This window comes from Mytilus californianus, unplaced genomic scaffold (genome assembly GCF_021869535.1).
Source record: "Mytilus californianus isolate M0D057914Y unplaced genomic scaffold, xbMytCali1.0.p SCAF_6, whole genome shotgun sequence".
In the NCBI taxonomy this organism is placed as follows: Eukaryota; Metazoa; Mollusca; class Bivalvia; order Mytilida; family Mytilidae; genus Mytilus; species Mytilus californianus.
The window spans coordinates 15121918-15145206 of NW_026262712.1; the positions used below are offsets into that span (position 1 = coordinate 15121918).

Genomic DNA, 23289 nt, shown 5'->3' on the forward strand with positions numbered 1-23289 from the left:
CTAAACCATATATATTCCTATTTGTCATGTCTCGAACATTTGAATGACGTATACGGTCAGTCCCCAGGGGTTCCCCCCCACCCCCAATGTTCTAATATCTTGTAAATGGTTGAGATCCCCACCCCTAAACCATATATATTCCTGTTCGTCATGTAATGACCATTTGAATGACGTATAGGGCCAGTCCCCAGGGGTTCCTCCCCACCCCCAATGTTCTAGTATCTTGTAAATGGTCGAGATCCCCACCCCTAAACCATATATATTCTGGTTTGTCATGCCAAGATGATTTGAATGATATACAAGGTTAGTCCTCAGGCATCACTAATGCATATAACTTTACTGGACCAAACCAATTTTCACTGGACGTTGCCCAATGTCAGGCGACCCTGGGAATTACGAATTATGGGAGCTTCGTTTGGGAGACTTCGTAACAGCATCCTGTTACAATCATTTCTTGTTTTCCCTGTATTAGCGATTCACAGAAAATAGCTGAATTTCTTTACAAACCAGAATGAGCCTTTAATTAAACCAGCTCAGTTAAAGATGTTTTTATACATCAAATCCTTTCAGATCCTCCAATTGCTATAGAGATTATGAAACATAATTCAAAAGGTGATTCCTATAGAAATCAGTGTTGCTGGTGTAGAGTAAATCTCAATGAAACATAGGCATTCTTGGCTTCTTGCTGGTAATTTGAGGTAACAACAAAACAATATATCAGAGAAAAATTGCCAGCATTCAATTTGAAATCACCACAAAGAGTGATTCTGTATAATTTTCTACATCAACTTTGTCCACAGTGACTTTTGAGATTTTAAAGAATGTCTGGCTCATAGTGAATGCAACTTTAAATTAGCTTCATTTTTAATATACAATTTTCTATATACGAAGGTCTGGATGGGGGGGGGGGGGGGGGGGGGGGGGGGGGTCCTTCGTTACAATATTCTTAATTTTTTTAGGCCATTTTTCTCTATTTTTTATACTTTTTGCCCATCATTCTCTATTCTTTATATTTTTGCTCCTCATTATTCTCTATTCTTTATTTTTTTGTTCCAGTTTTCTCTATATTTTATGCCCATTATTCTTTATTCTGTAACCCCCAACCACACCCTAATATACAGGTAATTATAAATATAGTGAATAATGATTCTCATTCAAGAATGGTGTTGGTTAAATTCATTCTGCATTGATTTAATTCCTATAGCTAATTTATTAGATTTACAAAGTATAATACAAAATAAAAATGAATAATTTGCATGGAAAAAACATTCATAGATTTCTGAAATTATAATATATGCAAGCACCTCCTTCCTATTTATGTAATAAGGTAACTATTTACATAGAAAAATATATTATAAATATATAAATTATTTCTGATTTTAGTTCATTGTCTCCCATTGCATCTTTATTATCTCCCCAGATTAATGGATTTCCCTGTTTAACTTGATCTTCTGTATATTGCCAAGTAATGTCCACAGCTTGGGCAACTGTGTTTACAATCCTGAAGGTCTTCTACACAGAATGGGATCAAGCAGCAACCAAACCAACAACTGAAAAAAGACGCAATTACAAATTAAGGATCGTTCATCAGTAAATACAATTTTGTACTGAAATAGTAATTTTTATTCAAAATGTCTAAATGATTTTCAGTCCTGTTCAACGGTTTGTTTAGCAGTAAATGAAGCTATGTTCAGTCTTATTTCAGAGAGTTTAGTTTATTGTTTTATACAAAAATCATAGGCTTTGCTCATTATTGAAGGCTGTACAGTGACCTAAACATGCTTACATCTATGTCATTTGTTGTCTGGTCGAAAGTGGTCTCATTGGCAATCATTACACATCTTCTCAGTTCTTATATCTTAAACTTTTCACAGCAATAAATTAAAAAATATATTTCAGAAGAAAAGACATATTAAGAAATAAGTATGGTTCTTATAAACATTTTGTAATTTTCAATATCTTACCCAAACAGACAAATGAGTCCAGATGCCAGCCATGTCAGTACACCAGCCTCGTGACTCACACTGGTGGAGACAGAGGATCTACAGTTAGGACATGTGACAACTTTTGAATATGGTCCATATCCACTTTGAACCACAATCACTGGTTGGTTGGTTATTACTGTTGTAGAGTGTTGCTGTCCATAGTTACCTGAAAAAAATATAATACAAAAATTTACTTTAGAAACATCAATGTGCCAAAAAATTCTTATTTTGCTAAAGCTTATCTTTAATAATTTTTTTTAAATTTTGCCAATATCTATTTCATTTTTGTTAAATTGTGTTAAAGTCAAATTAATAAGTTACCTTTAAATCACGGAGCTTGTTTTAAGACAAGGATTATGTAAAGTTCCCTAATTTTGAATTGTTCTTGCTATGTGTCCTGAACTCATCATTTTAAAAAAGCTGGTGGGTCCAAAAATGCATCAAGATTGAAAAATGTTGTATCAATTGAGCACATAAAAATAATTTTATAACAAAAGTTTTAAAATAATCTAAATTTAACAGCATTGCCTTGCTCTATTTTGTCATGGAGACTGAAATAATAAATTATGTAGCAATAAAATTTCATCTTCACACTGTTGAATTCGCCATGGCTAAAAATGATGAGTCTTTGGAATCGCCTTTAAAAATCTTTAGTGATACCCTGAAATTTGTAAGGACGAAAGAGACACACACATATATGTTAAAAGAAAGAAAATTTGTAATAAGTTTTTCAATTTAATCTGAGGGTCCTGCTCCAGATAGACAAATGTTGTTACCTCCAGATTATCATGCCCACTTTTACTCTTGAATTCTTCAGAGAGGAGATTGATATTACCTTGTGGTCATGACTTCTCATACCTTAATGAATGTTTCTTAAGGATTGTTTCTACCTTGTAAAGGGAATGTAGATACATACTTTGATGGGGAGGGGGCTACTGAAACATGAGTCTTACCTTGTGGTGGGTATGCTGACTCATACTTTGGTGGAGGGTAGATACATACTTTGATGGGGAGGGGCTACTGAAACAGAATTCTTACCTTGTGGTGGGTATGCTGACTCATACTTTGGTGGAGGCTCATGAGGTGGAGCTGTTGCTTGGTATGATGGGGGATGGTCTTCATTTAACTTGTTGTATGACATCTTCAAACTGTAAATCAAAAGATATACTAGAACATCTTTATATTTATTTTTCCAAGGATTTATTGCACCATGTGCTATATTTTTTTTTACCATGGTGCTATCTGAATAGGCAGAATGACAAAGTTTATGATTATGTGTTGCTATAATTTTAGGGAAACAGTGCTATTTGATAAAACAGAGACTTGTAAAATATAAATATATACATTGTACATAAATTGTCATGTTGTAGTACAAAATAATGAGCAAAACCTATTCTGTAAACTAATGTAAACTTGTACCATCATCAAATAGTAACAATCACATAAACATAAAAGATGCTACACCACAGAAGCTTTATGCATTCAGCTTATGGATGAAAGAGCTGGGGCATGATGGCAATTGCAAATCCTAGGCGCTCTTTGACAAAAAAAATGTAAAAAGTCCATACTCAAAAAGAGATTGGCAGGGGTCGACAGGCATGTTCAATGATGTTGAAATACTGATGAAGACCAATATTAACTAAACACAAGAAGCTCTAAACAGTGTGTGTTGATCACCTAGGTCTATGTCCATTTTGGAAAATGGACACCCCTCAACAGTTTGGACTACAATAAAATTCATGACCAAAATATCTCTTTTGCTGGGTCTTGTATTGCTAAAAAAAGTTCTATTTACAATTTCTTTAGTTTTGTACTTTACTTTTTGCCAGGGTTAAAAAAAGCAACCCCTCCTATAAAAAGTCTACCAATGTTTTCTGTGAAATTTAACTTATTAATATAGATCATTTTTGCTCTTTAAATTTGGTAAAAATCATCATTATAGAGGAACTCCATTTCGGCCCTGGGATTTATTTGTAGAAATTGTCTCACTGATCATTTTTGCTTTTTAAGGTTTCAATATATCTATCTTTTGTTTTAAAGATATTAGGCAAAAATTGGTAAAAATAACTTAGGTAGTATATACGAGAAAATGATAGATATTTTTCATACTTCGCCAAATTGTAATTTTTACTTGTACAATGAAATTCTTTGAGCTACTTAAAAATCTAGACCTTCTCTTTACATCTATTTTACATTCCAAGATGGCAGGAGACAACTATACCACCTTAAACTGTCTTTAATGGTCAAAAAACTCCATTAAAATTTCAATTAATTTCAAAAAAGGGATTCTCTATTAGTCATCTCACAACCTAAAGTGTTACCTTCTGAAAGAAAGACAGAGGGATATGAAGATTCCTAAAGACAATTTTTGAAATTCGTTCAGTTTTCCGACATTCCTTACGTCACAATATTAATCCTTATGTAATTATGTCACAGTAAGAACAGATTGTTCAACATGTTCAATGACATCTTTTACATGAAAAAAGGCCAGCCATTTTTAAAGGAGGGGTTCCAACATACATGTATGTGAGTCGTATAAAAAGTGGGGTTTCAAACCCCAGAACACCCCATAGATCCGCCACTAGAATACCCCAAGGCAACCACTGTAGATAATTTGCACATACTAGCACATTTCTTGTTCTCACATCAAACATTAGTCCAAATAATTATGACGTCTTGAAAGGCTATTATATTTTTTTTCTTTGATGCCTTACATCGACGTCGATGTAAGGCGTCAAAGAAAAAAAATATAATAGCCTTTGAAGATGTCATAATTATTTGGACTAATCAAACATGTACATTTATGTACATAAAACAGTACGATAATACTCCCTTTGGAAGACTGTACTATAAGGGAAGAAGACAATACTAATTGTATCCCATTTGGAACATGAATCGTTGAATTACATGTTTACCATTCAATGTCAAAATCAGAAAATGGTTCAGATGTCGAAAAAATTTCGTTAAAATTTACGAAATTTGAGATTACCTGCAAATTAATATGATTGCAGTTTGACCATAGTTTTTCACCTGCTAACAAAGATGGTATTTGTGTACAAAGGACTTTCAATGTTCTTATCGCATGCCAATAATTTACCTGTCAGTGTGTAATGTCTTGAAATAACTTCTGTTATTCAACTTTTCAAAGATTTGACGAAGAATCACACGTTATCATCCGGTTTGTAAACATCCAATAACCACAAATATAGCTAGGACAGGTAAGGAAAAAATAAATATCAATATTTATGCAAGAAAACTTCGTATTGATGAATAAAATCATTAGTCATCTGAAGTTATATTTTAAAATCATAAGTATTATATATTCACTTCCATTTTTAATGATGTGCAAGACTTCTAACAGTTTATTTTTTGGTAATTGTGGAATTTCGTGTGCTTCACATTTTTATATTTTCTACAGGGACACAACTCTACCCATTTGTCATGTGATAACTAAAAAATTGTTTGTCAGATTTGGAGACTCGATTTTGAGGAAGAAGTATACATTTCCCGGTAATCTGATACTGATATCTGACACATGTAACTGTTAACAATGTATAACTATTGTTTTATTTTCTTATGCATCAGTACATATTGTTATTATTCTAAGACGATTCACAACATAGTCATGAAAAGCATTACCCAAATAATTTTTCATATTTATGGTCAGATCATATGTTTTGGTACGTCATATGAATTCGTACTATGCATGCTTTTCAATGGAAATTGTGACGTTACAATGCATTCTTAATAGCAGGAAAACTCATTAGACAAGGATATATATCCCTTTACAGAGACATTATATACACGTCACGTGTCTCTGCTTGCAATCTCTTTTAGGTGATTGCACTCTTACCAGGACCACATAAATCATGGGTACCACAATTTCCCAAGGATTGCAAGAACAAATTAATATCCCGAGGACAAATTGATTTGTCCCGAAAACATGATTTTACATGGTGTTGTACTGCTTAAATTAGTGTAACAGCATACAATTATAAGGTTTAAGACGTTTTAGTCGTTTATACTCAATAAAAGTACAAGTTATCTTCAGAAAAGCGATTTGTATGTCTTGTATGCATAACTCGACTTGAAACCAAAGTACTGTAATTTGATAAGCTGAAATACCCGAAAGAAGTTATGATAATGTAACGGAAATCGGTCATAGTTCATTTATTTTGATGTGAAATACCAGTTGTCTTTTCCTATTTATTGTGTTTCTATATGTATATAAGTTTCTCCATAGTTGGAGCACCATCTATTAATTAAAACACCCCTAAAGTTGGTATAGTCTTGATTTTCACCCCTTCAAGTATAATGGACCGTTTCAGATGGTAGTATATAAACCAGCTCAAGACAGAGAAACTTTGTCCATCAGTCACGTCTCAGTCATTACAACTGAACGGACGTGCTGGGTCAGCTCTCCTTTACCCGCTATCTTCGATGAGGGTTTACAGTTAGATGGATCAACGACTTACTACTTTCGATGACAGAAACCAATCCAACGCTGTACAGACTATGTTAGGCTATAATCCGCGTAGGGCAAATTCCCGCGTCAACATACACTCCAAAACCCATTATGGATGGGGGAGTGGTATGCCGAGTGACGTCCAAGGGCTGTATCCTAGGTGTTAGATGATGGACCACCTTTTCACTGTCTCACAACTTTGTTCCTGATAATGCTTCCTGTCATCGTTAATACTACGTCCGAGACTCATCTACCAGTACTCCATCATCGAGGTTAGCGGGCTGCCAAGCTGACCAATCTGGCCCTGAAAGCAGCCGTTGTGAAGACATAACATCAAAATAGTCAACAAAAGAAAAACCATAACAACTCACAATACCAAGATGGCGGCCTACCAAAATGGCGTCCACCACCTGTTCCTGACCGATGGCACAAAATTATTTAAACGCTCACCAAACGCCTTCGGGTACCAAGCCGACTGTGCAAGGGATGTATATCAAGTCAAGGTCGTAAAACACTTCCAGTAGAAACTTTGTCAGTTTTATGTGGACCGTTGAAGTGATAACATCACAGATTATATTCCAACTGGTAAGTAGAGTGAATTTAGTGATTCCAAAGGATATATAAATAGTGTTCGGATTTATATGTGGATATTGCAATAGTGATTGTGATATAAAGTGAAACTTATATAATAAGTTATTGTATTAGTGAGAATGCAAGTTGTAGTATTGTGGAAGTGTGAATACTTCATAGATGTATATTAGTGAGAATACATGGTGTATACTTGCTGGTGTTGCAAGTTGTTATATTGTGGAAGTGTATAAGTGAAAGTGCACTTTTTTTAACCTTACCAGTTTGGAGAATATTCATTGTGCGGGAACTCATAGGGATAGTTAGTGCGCGAGTTCAGCTGTGTTTATATATATATTCCTTGTGCATGGAAGGATTTGTGCAAGTGTAAATGTGTCATTGTGTTGTTGTGGTTAGTTGCATACTCACAAGGTTATACTACATATTGGTGGACGTTGTAAATAGAAGTTATATATATGTTTGTTTTTGTGTTCATATGTTTTGTGTGATACTTACCTGATGCATGTTGCATAGTAATCTGTTGGTGACATTGTGTAATAAAGGGCCTGTTGCATGTTGCATAGTGATCTGTTAGTGACATTGTGAATAAATCGGTCTTATACATGTTGCATAGTGATTGCATAGTGACATTGTGTATATATATTCAGTTATGAAACATTGTGTTTATGCATTGTGAATGAGGTACTTCACCTTGCATTTTGATTTATGTACATTTTGCTGTGTATATATTTTGCGTTGTGAATCCATTTAAGGATGTGTTAATTGTTTTGAATAGGACAACTGGCTGTGGTGCAAATTTGTGTTTAACACTTGAAATCCTGATTTATTCAGATACGGATCCATTGATCGCCCGTTACACGTTACAATAACTGTATTAACTTTTCATCATTTCAGGTTTTTTAAAGAATCTATTCTTTCAATACTTTTAATACTTTTATTTTTTTTAAGTTGTCTACCTTTTGAATAATTATGTCCGCCATATTGTTTTCAACAAGGAATTTGCATACAAGACCTACTAATCGATTTCTTGAAGTGAAATTGCACTTTTATTGAGTAAAAACGAATAACATCTTAAAATTTTATTCTTTAATATTGTTTAAAGTAGTATAACATCATGTAAAATCATGTTTTCAGGACAAATCAATTTGTCCTTGGGATATTCATTTGTTCTTGCAATCCTCTGGAAATCGTGGTACCTCTTAATGGTTATATGAAAGTTATGAATTTATTTTGTCGGAAAAAAAAGTGAGGGATTCCAAAGGGACATTCAACATGTTCAAACTCATAAGTCAAGGGAATTATAATCGAAGAATTATTTAAAAACATTATTTCTGTTTTACCTTCTTTTTCTGATTTTTCTGAGTTTGAGAAATTTAAATTTATAGTAAGCAGTAAGGACTTAGATGTATGTAAAATATGTATTTTAGGTGTCAACAAACTGTATGATATGAATCTGTCTTTAAAACAAGACATATAATACTAATCACTCACTTCTATATAAATTTTATTTCTACTGAATTAAAGTATTTTCATTGTTGTGTAGTAAGGGAGATAACCTGTAAATTCTTTGTAATAACTAAGATATATATTACATGGGACTAAACTCAGGCTGAGTCAGCCGTGGTATCAATGATGATAATTGTTCTGTTCAATGTATTGTTGTTTTTGTAATTTTGTTCCATTTTATAAACACTTGTATACGTTCATTTTGTAATTGTTGTATTTGATGATAGTCCAATGTCTGGACTTTATTTCAATAAAAATTACTTACTTACTTAAGTCGAAAATAAGCAGACAATCACTGGCCATGGCAAAAAAAACAAAAAAATACCAAAAAGAAAAACAACAGTTTACAAAACACAATATAGAAAACTAAAGACTGAGCACAACAAACCCTAAAAAAAAAAACGAGGGTGCTCGCTAAGGGTAAGCAGATCCTGCTCCTAATAGGGCCCCATCATGTTGCTCACATAAGTACAAACTTGGTGATAAGTCTATTTCAGAAGGTCACATTCAAGGAAAAGAGGACTGGATTGTGGTTCCGATAAATGGAACATATTGGCCGTCATCTGTGAAACTGATAATTCATAACGATCAACCAGATATTGGTTTTAAGTATTCTACTGTCACCTGAAATCAGACAGCAGGCAGGTGACATTTAACACACATTTTTTTCCCCACCTAATCATACATTGTGAATTTATTTTTCTAGGAAATATTGTTTATATATATATATATATATATATATATATAATGAATTAACTTTATTTTATAGATAAAACATCATGGCAAATTATGGAGCTACAAGAGAATATCGAGATGATCCAGGTTATGCACCATATAAGGACAGCAAGCAAGGTAAGTTGTCATAATCTGTGTTCATGTTCTTGTTTTGTTGTCTTAGGATGTTTGCTGTCTGTCATACAATAACCAAATGCATTTATCTCCTTTGTATTTTAGTTGTTTTTTCCTTGTTGTACCCTGTACAACAACTTATAAAAATCTCCCTATTTTAAGAGGTTTCATTAAAACTTGTATCTGTAAACTTTTTTATTTCTATGATTGAGCAGGAAAATATAAAAAAAATAAAAAATAATATACCACTGACATGGACATTCAAATATATGGTAGATTAAGCTTCTACATGCATTACTTGCTTTAAAAAGAATGTACTTAAAATGATTCCAACACTGAGGCCAAAAACATTACTATGCTTTTTTCCTTTAAATTTTAGTGTAAATATTTCCATTATGAATTAACTGTTTTCTTTACCATAACATACAAAAATAATGAAATGTATATTAACAAAAATCAGAGCAGAAGAGTTTATTTATTTAGAGAGTTTCACATTGATAATGAAAAATTACAAATGAATAAAAAAATACAATTATATAAATCAAGTAGACTAGAGGATAGTTCAATGTTGTCCTCATTTATGTCTGTTTCTAGTCCAGAAATCTGCTTGCTAGGCTGTGGATTTGCTGGACATATAAAAATTCAATTTTATTGTATCATAGAGAGAGGATTTTCCTATTTTGCATTGTATTTTATATCTGTAAAAAAAATGATATTTGCAAATTATGTAGAAGTGGATAATTTACACATATTTCATCTGTTACAGAGGGAAGATTTAGTGACCTGTGTAGAGAGATTAGTGGAAATATTAGTACAATAAATAATGGAGGTTAGTATCTGATATATATATATAGATTCTACCACTGCATCAAGTGTGATACAATATTTCTCCACTCGAGACAGTTATATTTTTAAATATTAAAAATTTAACTGTTAAGAGTTGAGAAATATCGTATTGCAAGAGATTTGGTGGTGGAATCTGTTTCTCTAATAATTTTTAGATAATATACAGACAATAAAATTGAGAATGAAATTGGGGAATGTGTCAAGGAGACAACAACCCTACCAAAGAGCAGAAAACAGCCAAAAGCCACCAAAGGATCTTCAACACAGCGAGAAAATCACGCATCCAGAGGTATTCTTCAGCTGGCCCTAAACAAAAATGTGTACTAGTTCAGTGATAATGGACGTCATACAAAACATGTAAATGAACTAAAATTAAAAATCATACAAGACTAACAAAGGCCAGAGGCATCTGACTTAGGACAGGCGCAAAAATGCGCCGGATTAAACATGTTTTTTGAGATCTCAACCCTACCCCTATACCTCTAGCCAATGTAGAAAAAACAAACACACAGCAATATGCACAGTAAAACTCAGTTTAAAAGAAGTCAGAGTCCGATGTCAGAATAGGTAACAAAAGAAACTAAGCAAAATGACAATGATACATAAATTAACAAAGGACTACTAGCAGTTACTGACATGACAGCTCCAGACCTCAGTTAAACTGATTGAAAAATTATGTCTTCATCATTTGAAATTCAAGCACTATCCCTCCCGTTAGGGATTTAGTATCATACCATCATAAAATATATGAGAAGAACATAACCCGTATCATGCCAACAACTGGTTTTTGTCGAGCCTGCGACTTTTGTTGCAGAAAGCTCGACATAGGGATAGTGATCCGGCTATGGCGGCGGCGGCAGCGGTATTAGCTTACTTCTTAAACGCTTTATATTTTGGAAGCTAGAAGACCTGGATGCTTCATACTTTGTATATAGATGCCTTATGTTACGAAGTTTTCATCTGTCATAAGTCCATTGTCCTTGACCTTATTTTCATGGTTCAGTGACTACTTGAAAAAAAAGTCAACATTTTTTGTAATGTTAATTTCTTTCTTATTATGAGTAATAGGATAACTATATTTAGTATGTGCGTACCTTGCAAGGTCCTCATGCCCGTCAGACAATTTTCATTTGACCTCGATCTCATTTCATGGATCAGTGAACAAGGTTAAGTTTTCGTGGTCAAGTCCATATATCAGATACTATAAGCAGTAGGTCTACTATATTTGGTATATGGAATGATTGTAAGTTGTACATGTCCAACTGGTAGGTGTCATCTGACCTTGACCTCATTTTCATGGTCCAGTGGTCAAAGTTAAGTTTTTGAGTTTTGGTCTTTTTTTCTAATACTATATGCAATAGGTCAACTATATTTGGTGTATGGAAATATTTTATGATGTACATGTCAGACTTGCAGGTTATATTTGACCTTGACCTCATTTTCACGGTTCATTTCTCAGTGTTAAGTTTTTGTGTTTTGGTCTGTTTTTCTTCAACTATAAGCAATAGATCAACTATATTTGTTGTATGGAATGATTGTAAGGTGTATATGTCTGTCTGGCAGTTATCATCTGACCTTGACCTCATTTTCATGGTTCATTGGTCAATGTTAAGTTTTCATGGTTAAGTTTGTTTCTTAGATACTATAAGCAATAGGTCAACTATATTTAATGCATAAATTGATTGTAAGGTGTACATGTCTGTCTGGCATGGTTTATCTGACCTTGACCTCATTTTCATGGTTCCTTGGTCAATGTTAAGTTTTCTTGGTTAAGACTATTTCTTAGAAACTATAAGCAATAGGTCAACTATGTTTGGTTTATTGAATGATTGTAAGGTGTACATGTATTTCTCGTTTGGTTTATCTGACCTTGACCTCATTTTCTTGGATCATGTTAAGTTTATGTGTTACTTGTAGTAAAGCTTTATATTTAGGACTATCAACATAAAATCAATGGTTAGTAAAGAAGGCGAGACATTTCAGCGTGTGCACTCTTGTAAAATAAATGTGTTTATTTTGATGCAAAGACCCTATGAGTGAATCAATATTAAAACCAAAATATGCCATCTTTAATGATCTGACAACAGTATCGTAACTATATCCCTTCTTAATAAGTCTGTTTAAAGGTTTGGTTTGAGACAACTCTCCATCGTTAAGTTTTCTTGGTTTAGACTATTTCTTAGAACATATAAGCAATTGGTCAACTATGTTGATAGTCCTAAATATGCCGACATTTTTGTGCTTTGTAAAGAATATTATAATAAAAGATTGGATGTGAAATACTGAACAAGCTTATTTCTTCTTTTGCAATGATCTTCAAAATTCTTTCTATGTGATCAGACATGGTCACCTTTTTTTGTTGTGTCATTATTGGAAATTCAGAGGAAAGGAAGAAAATTTGCCGTTAGAAACAGAATAAAATGGCTAAGAATTAGAGAAACATTTGTACAATGTAAAACCATGCACCATTTTAAGCAGCTGTCACATTTGTACAGTGTAAAACCATGCACCATTTTAAGCAGCTGTCACATTTGTACAATGTAAAACCATGCACCATTTTAAGCAGCTGTCACATTTGCAAATATGATTGATGTTTCATGCAGGTCAGGAAATACTTACCCTTCCAGAAAAACCTGAAATCGGTCCTGGTTTTTGAACGAGAATTTGTTTTGCTCTAAGTGTAAATTATAGGCACTGTTAAAAATTAAATATAAGATAAAGTGGTTATTCATGTTGTCAGACCCTTCTTTTGTTTGTTTTATTTTAGTTTTCTTTGATAATGGTTGCTATTGTTGCAAATCATATTGAAAATAACTAACTAATAAGTTTTTTATGATATCATTTTTTGATTCGATACCAAATATTTTATGGCTTTTTCTCTTTTTCAAAAATATAAAATCCATTCAAGGGTCGATCCATGGTTCTAAGGGATGTATCATATAAGCATCTTCTCTTTCAAGAGGACTGAAATGGTAGGTCTGTGTAATGGGAGCACTAGGTTTCTAGAATGAAAATTGATGGTTCCACCATCATTCCTTAAGAGTAGGGTCATTTTGGGTCGTTGCAGAGTTGGAATTTTCTTACTCTACCCAATAGATGGGTTTCTATTAACACAATTTGAGCAAGAGTACCTTCCCTTTTGTTGCCTTTGTGAGCAATTTCTTTCATGAATCAGCCAAATTCAACTTGTTAAGCTGACCGCCAGACTAAGAAAAAAGTGGGTTTTTTTAAACAACTTTTTTATTTCTTTTAGCCTTGCTTTTTGTGTCTCATCCAACATATTTTCTACTTTTATTTTCCTTTTATATCATCACCCTCGTGTAAATGGTCTTTTTTGTTCTTTTGTAGTGTAAACCACCAGCAATAATTTATAGAAACAGTAAATTACAAAAAAAGTTGTTTACCAGTATTTGTTTTTGCATAAAGGAACTTATTTTGATCTTCAGTTTTGTATGAAATTTGGTCTATTTTATATACTTTTAAGTTGTGTGCTCTTTTAGGAGCTATTTATTTGTTTATTTTAATATACTTATTACTTGTAGCAAATGCATTGGATCGGGCAATGAAAATTATAAATACAGAAAGGGATAGTCCACAGATCAGAGATAGAATGTAAGTTAGATATATATATTCCATGAAAATTATAAAACAGAAAGGGATAGTCCACAGATCAGAGATAGAATGTAAGTTAGATATTACATGAAAATTATAAATACAGAAAGGGATAGCCCACAGATCAGAGATAGAATGTAAGTTAGATGTTCCATGAGAATTATAAATACAGAAAGGGATAGTCCACAGATCACAGATAGAATGTAAGTTAGATATCCCATTAAAAAATTATAAATACAGAAAGGGATAGTCCACAGATCAGAGATAGAATGTAAGTTAGATATTCCATGAAAATTATAAATACAGAAAGGGATAGTCCACAGATCAGAGATAGAATGTAAGTTAGATATTCCATGAAAATTATAAAAACAGAAAGAGATAGACCCCAGATCAGAGATAGAATGTAAGTTAGATATTCCATGAAAAATATAAATGCAGAAAGGGATAGTCCACAGATCAGAGATAGAATGTAAGTTAGATATTCCATGAACATTATAAATACAGAAAAGGATAGTCCACAGATCAGAGATAGAATGTAAGTTAGATATTCCATGAGAATTATAAATACAGAAAGGGATAGTCCACAGATCAGAGATAGAATGTAAGTTAGATATTCCATGAGAATTATAAATACAGAAAGGGATAGTCCACAGATCAGAGATAGAATGTAAGTTAGATATTCCATGAAAATTATAAATACAGAAAGGGATAGTCCACAGATCAGAGGTAGAATGTAAGTTAGATGTTCCATCAACATTATAAATACAGAAAGGGATAGTCCACAGATCAGAGATAGAATGTAAGTTCCATGATATAGGAAGATAATTTGTTAACATACTGTGGATTCATTATTATTCGTTGAATAACAATTTAAGTGGATTTCATTGTGAACCACAAATTCTAATGTTCAACAAATTGAAAAAATTTGAAAAAAAACAGTGTTATAAAATATTCACCAAAAAAATATTTTTCCTCAATCACCAAAATTGGTATCCAGGAAAATACATGAATCCACAGTATAAAAAATAATAAATTTTTTTTTTTTTTTTTCTTTTTTTAGAAGATTTCATTTATTCTTCATAAATGTTTGTATTGTTTTGTAATGTTAATGTCAATATTGCTTTTGCAAGGTTGGATAATCTCATTACAAATAGTTTTATCTTTTGATTTAATAAAAATATTCGTCTATTTATTTTTCCAATTCTGTAACAACTAAATCAAGTATAAAAAGGATATTATGTTAAATGTTTATTTTTACAATTAAAACAAGACAATACTCAAAAGTTGAATGTGAAAGAATCTTTAAAGATATATTTGAGAAAAATATATTTTTAGAGGTAAGATTGCATGAAATTTAATCAAAACCCTATTTTAACTGGCTTGATAGCTATTTTTTCCAGGTCTCATCTACATGTATCTCAATCTTTTAGAATACAACCAACAAGATCCTATCCATGTCCATTTCAAGCTCAAGATAATTGATAAGATAAGGTTGATAATACATGTAGCAGGATATTCACATAAGTCTGGAACTTTAAGAAATTTTCAAATATTTTACTGATTCAAAATATTCAGTACTTTTCTTTGAAATTATTATTATGCTTATTAAATTTATTAAATAAATATAAGGCATGTGCCTGTGTTGGAAAAGATCACATTCTTTTCCCATAAAACATTTGATATTTGACTGTTGATATATCCTTTTCTTATCTAGCCATGAAACATCACAGAGTACAAACAGAATCGTAGCAGATACAACAAAGTTAATGAAAAAAGTGGCTGGCATTAAAGGTCTTGATAGGGTAAATAACTATTTTATTCAATATTTAATTTACAAGCAGAGCCATGAGTGCCGACTTATAAATAGTGGTTTGGAAATAGCAGGGAGATAATCTCAAAAAGTGGTGTAAACTGAATAGGGAATAGGGCACTTTAATAGAAAAACAAAGGGTATCCATCCATGACACAAAATCAGTACATGCACAGCAAAAAACACACAAAAAGCAAAGGAACAGCACTTTTATTGCTGTTCTTCATCTCAAAGTCACAGTGACTTTAGCATTTAAATAATTAACAGTATGATTGACACCCAAACTGTCAAGTGAAATCTGAAAGTTGTCTAAATTGGATTTGACTAAATAAAGACTTGCAACTGGAAGTAGATGGGTGATTGAAAAATTGTAAATTTTGTGGTTGTAAAAAGCTCAGGATTTTTTAGGTTCTTGTTCACAAGGTAACAGCTTGCAGAAAGACATGTCACCTTCAAGGATACATTATTCTTGACTCTGTGTTCTTACTGCTAAATGTTGCATCCTTAGTGGAGAAGCAGCAAATACCAGTATGAAGGGTGTTTGGTTTGACCTAGTAAAGGATGGAAGCTTTATCCTCCCACTCTCAATGACAGCATGTTACCATGTGATTACCGAGTCAGTGAACAAAACAAACAAAGAAAGACATATACAAAAAAAATAAAAACTATCAAGTTGACCAAATATTGGACAAAATATATAATATTTTAAGAAATTAAGGGAAATCCCAGGTCATGCTAAGGTCTTTTAGGATGTAAAAATGTAATTAACTTACTTGTTGTTGTCTAAGTTACCTCAATTTACTTTTGTTTACGATATCAATGTTGCAATGTATTTATTCTAGGCAAAAATGTGGTTGGATGCACATCATATTAATAAAGCTAATGTTAATTTCTGCTAGTAATATTTCACTACAACACTAATTATTATAAATTAATCTAGCATTATTGTGTTGTTGAAAATTCACCAGGATCAAACATGCATTAAACTTTAAATTTACAATAATTCACAGCTACTGTGGATTCATTTATTTTCGTGGGTATCAATTTTCGTGGATAGAGAAAAAAAGACGTTTCGTGGTATACGTAAATTCGTGGATCGCTGATCACAAAAAAAATTTAAATTCAGATTCGAAATTCGTGGATTTCTTTTTGATTTAGATCATACAACCTCCTTAGTTTGATCAATAATAAAACAAACAAAAAAGAAGGAATTCGTTGAAAAAGTTTTGAATTGTCAAAATCCTCGCTTGGTCATTTTAGGTTAAAGTGTTCATTGAAAACTTCTATTACAATAATGGACAGAGACAACTAATTATTTGTTTGTTTTACAATTTATAAATTCTTGTCGGAATTTTATAAGGCATTCAAAACTCTATGATTGAAAGCTCATTTCCCTAATCACAATATAATAAACAGTCATATAAGTAAAAGGTGTGAAAATAAATGTTCCTGTCATAAACAATATTACCTACGGGCAATATCCCCGTACTTAATCCTATTGATTTTTAATCACCAGTAAACCAAACTATGACACGGTAATTAACAACTTGCAGTTATTTTCCATGAACAGTTTTAATCAATTTTAAAAAGTAAATTATCACTGATATTCGATATATTTATTATTGATTTAATCAAAATACTTGTATCTTCTTTCAATAAAAACACGTGTTATGTTACAATGTTTATCGTTAGTCAACACTATACTAGAACTGCATAACATAACCGGAAATAAACATCCGACTCCATACACATTTCTCAGGATTATTCTTCGTTGAATTCTTAAATTCGTGGTTTGCTGTGACCCACGAAACCCTCGAAAATTGGTATACCACGAATAAAAATGAATCCACAGTATATGCTATCTGATTAAACTACAGATCGATGTCCACCTTCACTTACAAGATCTGACAACACTCTGTCCTACTTTCTGTTCTGATTGATTTTATATCAACCAGTTAAATTTCTGCCTCCAAAGTTTTTAAGGTGTGTAGCATAAGAAAAAAACTTGAACAAAATCAAGAAAAACAGGAAGTAGAATGGAGCTTTTTCAGATCCTTGTAAGGGAAGCTAGCTCGGACACAGGATCTGTATTTTAAATTTATTATCAATTTACGTATTTTGTTTAGATGTTAAATATGAAATGATGAAATACACATACAGATACAACATCAATTGACAATATAAATTGTTACCTGCTAATAACAATGACTTGAATATGAGTTAAATTAGAATTGTGGTAAATTTTCATGCATTTTGTTAACTTTTAAATCCTCTGTTTTTACAGTCGCAGAAATTACAGATTGACAGATTAAAAAGTGATTTTCAAGATTCAGTACAGAGATTTTCATCATTACAAAAGGTAAGTTTTTTTCAGTTTAATGAGTGATTGTTTTTGCCTAATGTCCAGGGGTAAATATTTGATGCATTTTCAGGATGGGAAAAAATTAACAATAATCTAATATTTCAGCTCTGCAAAGTTGGTTGACTGGGATGAAGGGCTGTAAATTTAGACTGCAACTGGAAATTATGGCATCTTGGACATTGGGTAAAAATTTTGCCTTACAACAGGCCATTTATCAAGGGGTTCTTTTATGTGCAAAAACTGTAGCACTTTCTCAAACAAGGTATCAGATTAAAGTCCCCATGACCAATGGATGTTGTTATGTATTCATATCTCTCTCAGAGCCAGACATACATATCTTGCTTGGTTTCCTTTTCCTAAGGGACCAAGTTTTATACATGGGGAATCATTTTTTTTTTACAGTTTTGAGCTATTCTTTTATGCCTGTTATAAGCACATACAATACCCCAATGAATGAGGCCACACTTGAATCATACATTTTATATTGTCATGGCAAGATTTAGTCTCTAGATGCATAACAAACATTTTCACCATGACAAAAATAATCCTTACATACTTTTTTACTTTCTTCTGTTTAAAGCATGAGATCTTTTCCTTTGTAAAACCATGTCTATTTCTTTTATGAAAGTAGGCAATCTTTTTTCTGTTAAAGTACTGTGGATTCATTATTATTTGTTGGATACCAATTTTCGTGGATTTCGTTGGTACAAGTGAACCACGAATTCAAATTTTCAATGAATTACAAATTTTCTATATGATTGTTTGCAGACTTTGGCAAAACCGCGAATTCAAATATCTAGGAAAATGCAAGTTTTTCTCAATCCAAGAAAATTGGTAACCATGAAATAATGAATCCACAGTAGATTATCTTTTCTTCTGTAGGATATATTTTCTATATTTTCAGCTAACTGAAGATTCAAAATTTGAATTTCAGCATGTATGAAAAAATCTCCAAAAAAGATTTGCTTGTGTCTAGAACTTGAAACTATTCTAATTTTAAACATTGTATTTAACAATATTACAGAAAGCAGCCGAAAAAGTTAAACAGACAACAAAATTAACAGAAAAGAAACCGAAATCTTCAGCTGGATGGTTGGTGAGTCTCATTTCATTTTGAAAGATTGTGCAGTACATGGATTTTTGTTGGTACATGTATTATAACAAATTTAGAACTGGAAAATGTTGTGGATTATTATTTTATGACTGTTTCAAATTTATGTTTTAATGGAACATTATCTTATTCACTCATTCACATATTCATGATTTATTTACCCACTTGCATATTCATATTATGTATCTTAACATAATTTTAAGGAACCTTAAAGAGGCATTAGCTGTCAAATTCATGTTCACCGATTTGACCCAAATTCTTATATTTGAATTTTAACATACTAAAATGTATATCCAACTTAAAAAAAGTTTAGAGTAAGCAGTTTACAATGCATATGTATCAGCATTTCGTGTGTATTTTTGACTAGATGCCATCTAATTAATCATCGAGGTGACCTCCAAAGACTGTGGACGGTCATATAACCCAATATAAACATAAACATAGATGTAAATAGATAGCGAACTCGTGCAATTTGATTTTTCTAGGTCTGTTTGATTTCATATGATAGGTTACAAATATATGTTAATCATCATTTTTACCTGTTTAAGAATGAGTTTGTGTGGATCGAATCAGTCAATCAAATAGTTTATTTACCCTTGTTTCACTTTCAACATTGACATTCTTTTCCTTTTAATAACTCAACACGTCTAATTCATGCATAGCCCAACTCTAGCTAAGGAGTTAAATTGAAGGTCACATGAATACGGATTCAATGAGGTCGAATTATTCACTTGCAAGTGATTAATTCATTAGCATTGTTTCTTAGCTTATTATACCCCTCACAACGAAGTTGCGCAGGGTATAATGTTTTTTGACCCGTCCGTATGTATGTCTGTCCGTCTGTCAGTCCGTAAGTCTGTCAGTCCTGTTTCTTGTCATCGCAACTTCTCTGAAACCACTCAACAGAATTTCATGAAACCTTTTTAGATTATTAGGACATACTATGTAGTTGTGCATATCAACAGGAAATTACGATTCATTTTTTTTTCTAGGAGTTACGTCCCTTTGAACTTATTTGCTTCAATGTACTACTGCAACAGTTTGTCATTGCAACTCCTCTGAAACCACACAACAGAATTTCATGAAACCTTTTTAGATAATAAGGACATACTATGTAGTTGTGCATATCAACAGGAAATTACGATTCAATTTTTTTTCTAGGAGTTGTGCCCCTTTGAACTTATTTGCTTCAATGTACTACTGCAACAGTTTGTCATCGCAACTCCTCTGAAACCACACAACAGAATTTCATGAAACCTTTTTAGATAATAAGGACATACTATGTAGATGTGCATATCGACAGGAAATTATGATTCAATTTTTTTTCTAGGAGTTATGCCCCTTTGAACTTATTTGCTTTAATGTACTACTGCAACAATTTGTCATCGCAACTCCTCTAAAACCACACAACAGAATTTCAGGAAACTTTGTAGATAATAAGGACATACTATGTAGTTGTGCATATCGACAGGAAATTATGATTCAATATTTTTTCTAGGAGTTACGCCCCTTTGAACTTATTTGATTCAATGTACTACTGAAACAGTTTGTCATCACAACTCCTCTGAAACCACACAACAGAATTTCATGAAATCGTTTTAGATAATAAGGACATACTATTTAGATGTGCATATTGACAGGAAATTACGATTCAATTCTTTTTCTAGGAGTTACGCCCCTTTGAACTTATTTGCATCAATGTACTTCTGCAACAGTTTGTCATTGCAACTCCTCTGAAACCACACAACAGAATTTCATGAAACTTTGTAGATAATAAGGACATGCTATGTAGAAGTGCATATTGACAGGATATTATGATTCAATATTTTTTTCTTTTACAATTTTTTTTTTTCTTACACTTATTTTATTTCTCCAATGACAATGTGGGGACGTGGGGTATGTGAGCACGCTCACTAAGGTTCTTTAATTTTGACAAATTTGAACCAAACTGGCTGCTAAAAGAGAATTAATATTTCACTATTTCACTTTCATTAAAGATTGAACAAAAAAAATCATATTTTAATTTTTTTTATATCTCTTAGCTAATGCACCTTTAACTTTATTTACATATTAAGGGGACTTAATAAAAAACTTTCCTTGTCAGAGGTGGATGCAGGATTTTTGAAAGGTGGTGCTTTTCCTGAAACTGAATACATTCAAAACAAATTGGACAATTTCTTTTGCCATAAAATAATATTTTTACCAATCAAAGGGGAATGTACACCTTCTATGCTCACCACCCTGAATCTTCTTCTGCTTATAGTCTTAGATCAAGGGATAAAATATAAATTGTTTCATTGAGGTACTTTTGTTAAAAGATATAACTCTTTCTTATAGCATCTAATATATTTTAGGATGAAGATGATGACAAATCTCCGTTTGTTGAACAAGAAAGACGAAGAGAAGAGATGCAGGCTCAGGAACAAGTGATAGAAGATGATCTAGCATTGACACAGGATAGGGAGGAACGAATTCGACAATTAGAAGTAAATACTGTGGATTCATTTTTTTTTCGTGGGTACTAATTTTCGTGGATTGAGGAATGCCTGTATTTTCGTTGATATTTGATTTCATGGTTTTGCCAAAGTCTACATACAAACCTATAGAAAATTTGCAATTCATTGAGCATTTAAATTCGTGGTTCACCTGGTCCCATGAAATCAACGAAAATTGGTATCCAAGGAATAATAATGAATCCACAGTATTAGAAATTAAGTACTGTAAGCCAATTGAAAATAGATGTTCCTTAGACTCTTACGACAACTTTTGGAAGGAATACCTACAGATGTTTTAATTTTGGTATACATTTCAATTTATTTTTTAGATGAAAAGGTTACATGAAATCCACAGGAAATATTGCAGACATACTATTCATCTTGTTAATTTTATTTTGATATTTTAAACAGGTTTTTGGTACTTTCTACTTATGGGCATTACAAAATAAAGTTAATAACTTACATGTTGATAAAAAAAAAAGATAAAATTTTATAAATTTGACAAATTCCTTGATTCACCTCCAACAGGAATGCTTATTTTAGAAAATAAATGTTTTATTTTTTATACGACCGCAAACAAATTTTGCAGTCGTATATTGGTATGACGTTGGCGTCGTCATCGTCCTCCGAAGACACATTAGTTTTCGCACTCTAACTTTAGTTTAAGTGAATTGATCTCTATAAAATTTCTATGAAGGTTCAATACCACAAAAGGAAGGTTGGGATTGATTTTGGGGGTTATGGTACCAACAGTTAAGGGAAAATAGGCCAAAAAGGGGCCAAAAATAAGCATTTTTGTAACTTCCAGACATAACTTGTGTATTAGTGTATGGATCTCTCTGACATTGTACCACAAGGTTCCATATCTCAAAGGGAATGCTGGGATTGATTTTGGGGGTAATTGCCTCCAAATTTTAGGAATTAGGGGCAAAAAAGGGGCAAAAAAAAAGCATTTTTCTAGTTTTATGATAATAACTTGTGTGTAAGTGTATGGATCTTTATGAAATTGTACTACAAGCAAGGATCCGGAAATTTTTCCACACAATTTCGGTCATTTTGAGATGATTGAAAAGTTGGTGCCCCTTTCCAAATTGTGGATGTCAACTTGACTAGATTCATATCATCAACGAACTGCTGTTTCGTCACATTTACTAAGTAAATGTCTTACCATTACCATGAAGAACAGTTTAGGGAAGGCAATAGTTTAAAATTGAAATGATTTTAATGACTCAAAATGGTAAATCTCTCAGACATTGCATACGTTTCTTTCGATTTGACAAAAGTTAAAACCGGAAGTTTGCGATAAATTACGAATAATTCCTGATTCATTTCTGGGATTTGTTTTGTTTATCAAATTGACAGGAAATCACCGGCTTTTTATGTTTTTTTTATTTTATTACCTTTAAAAGTGTTTGAATGTAACAGACAATATTTGCACTCGTTTAATTTAGCATGAAATCAATTTGCATTTTATGATTAAATATTAAATTTGCTGAAGACAATTTCACGCATGCGTATTATATAGTAAATAAAGCACATGAAAAAATATTTTTTTCTCCGTAAATTTAGGTTTAATTTTTTAATCTGATTTGATGATTGTCTTTGCTGAAAAGTAATTAAATAATGAATACACTTGTCAGGGAATTTCAATTTTTGTTAA

The 23289-nt window shown here is 32.2% G+C and overlaps 2 protein-coding genes across 11 annotated transcripts in view; one reads left to right on the plus strand and one right to left on the minus strand.

The window, feature by feature from the left end:
* Positions 1-891: 891 nt before the first annotated feature.
* On the minus strand, positions 892-5204 carry LOC127705535 (lipopolysaccharide-induced tumor necrosis factor-alpha factor homolog). Its single transcript, XM_052209863.1, has 4 exons — positions 5083-5204; positions 3024-3133; positions 1965-2151; positions 892-1550 (listed from the first exon to the last, which is right to left on the minus strand). The coding sequence occupies exons 2-4, from the start codon at positions 3124-3126 to the stop codon at positions 1439-1441; spliced, it is 402 nt and encodes a 133-aa protein (XP_052065823.1). The 5' UTR covers positions 3127-3133; positions 5083-5204; the 3' UTR covers positions 892-1438.
* A 213-nt stretch (positions 5205-5417) lies between these two features.
* Positions 5418-23289, plus strand: part of LOC127706875 (syntaxin-7-like) — a 28553-nt gene continuing 10681 nt past the window's right edge. For 7 of the 10 annotated variants that reach the window (XM_052211603.1, XM_052211606.1, XM_052211605.1 and 4 more), the window contains exons 1-8: positions 5418-5495; positions 9314-9396; positions 10160-10222; positions 13782-13851; positions 15566-15653; positions 17946-18020; positions 19048-19119; positions 21489-21620. In XM_052211603.1, the coding sequence (XP_052067563.1) occupies positions 9324-9396; positions 10160-10222; positions 13782-13851; positions 15566-15653; positions 17946-18020; positions 19048-19119; positions 21489-21620 (573 nt within the window). In that variant the 5' untranslated portion in view covers positions 5418-5495; positions 9314-9323. Of the gene's footprint in view, positions 5538-9313; positions 9397-10159; positions 10223-13781; positions 13852-14330; positions 14387-15565; positions 15654-17945; positions 18021-19047; positions 19120-21488; positions 21621-23289 lie in introns of those variants that run through there. The other 3 variants (XM_052211601.1, XM_052211602.1, XM_052211609.1) reach the window with 3 other exon arrangements.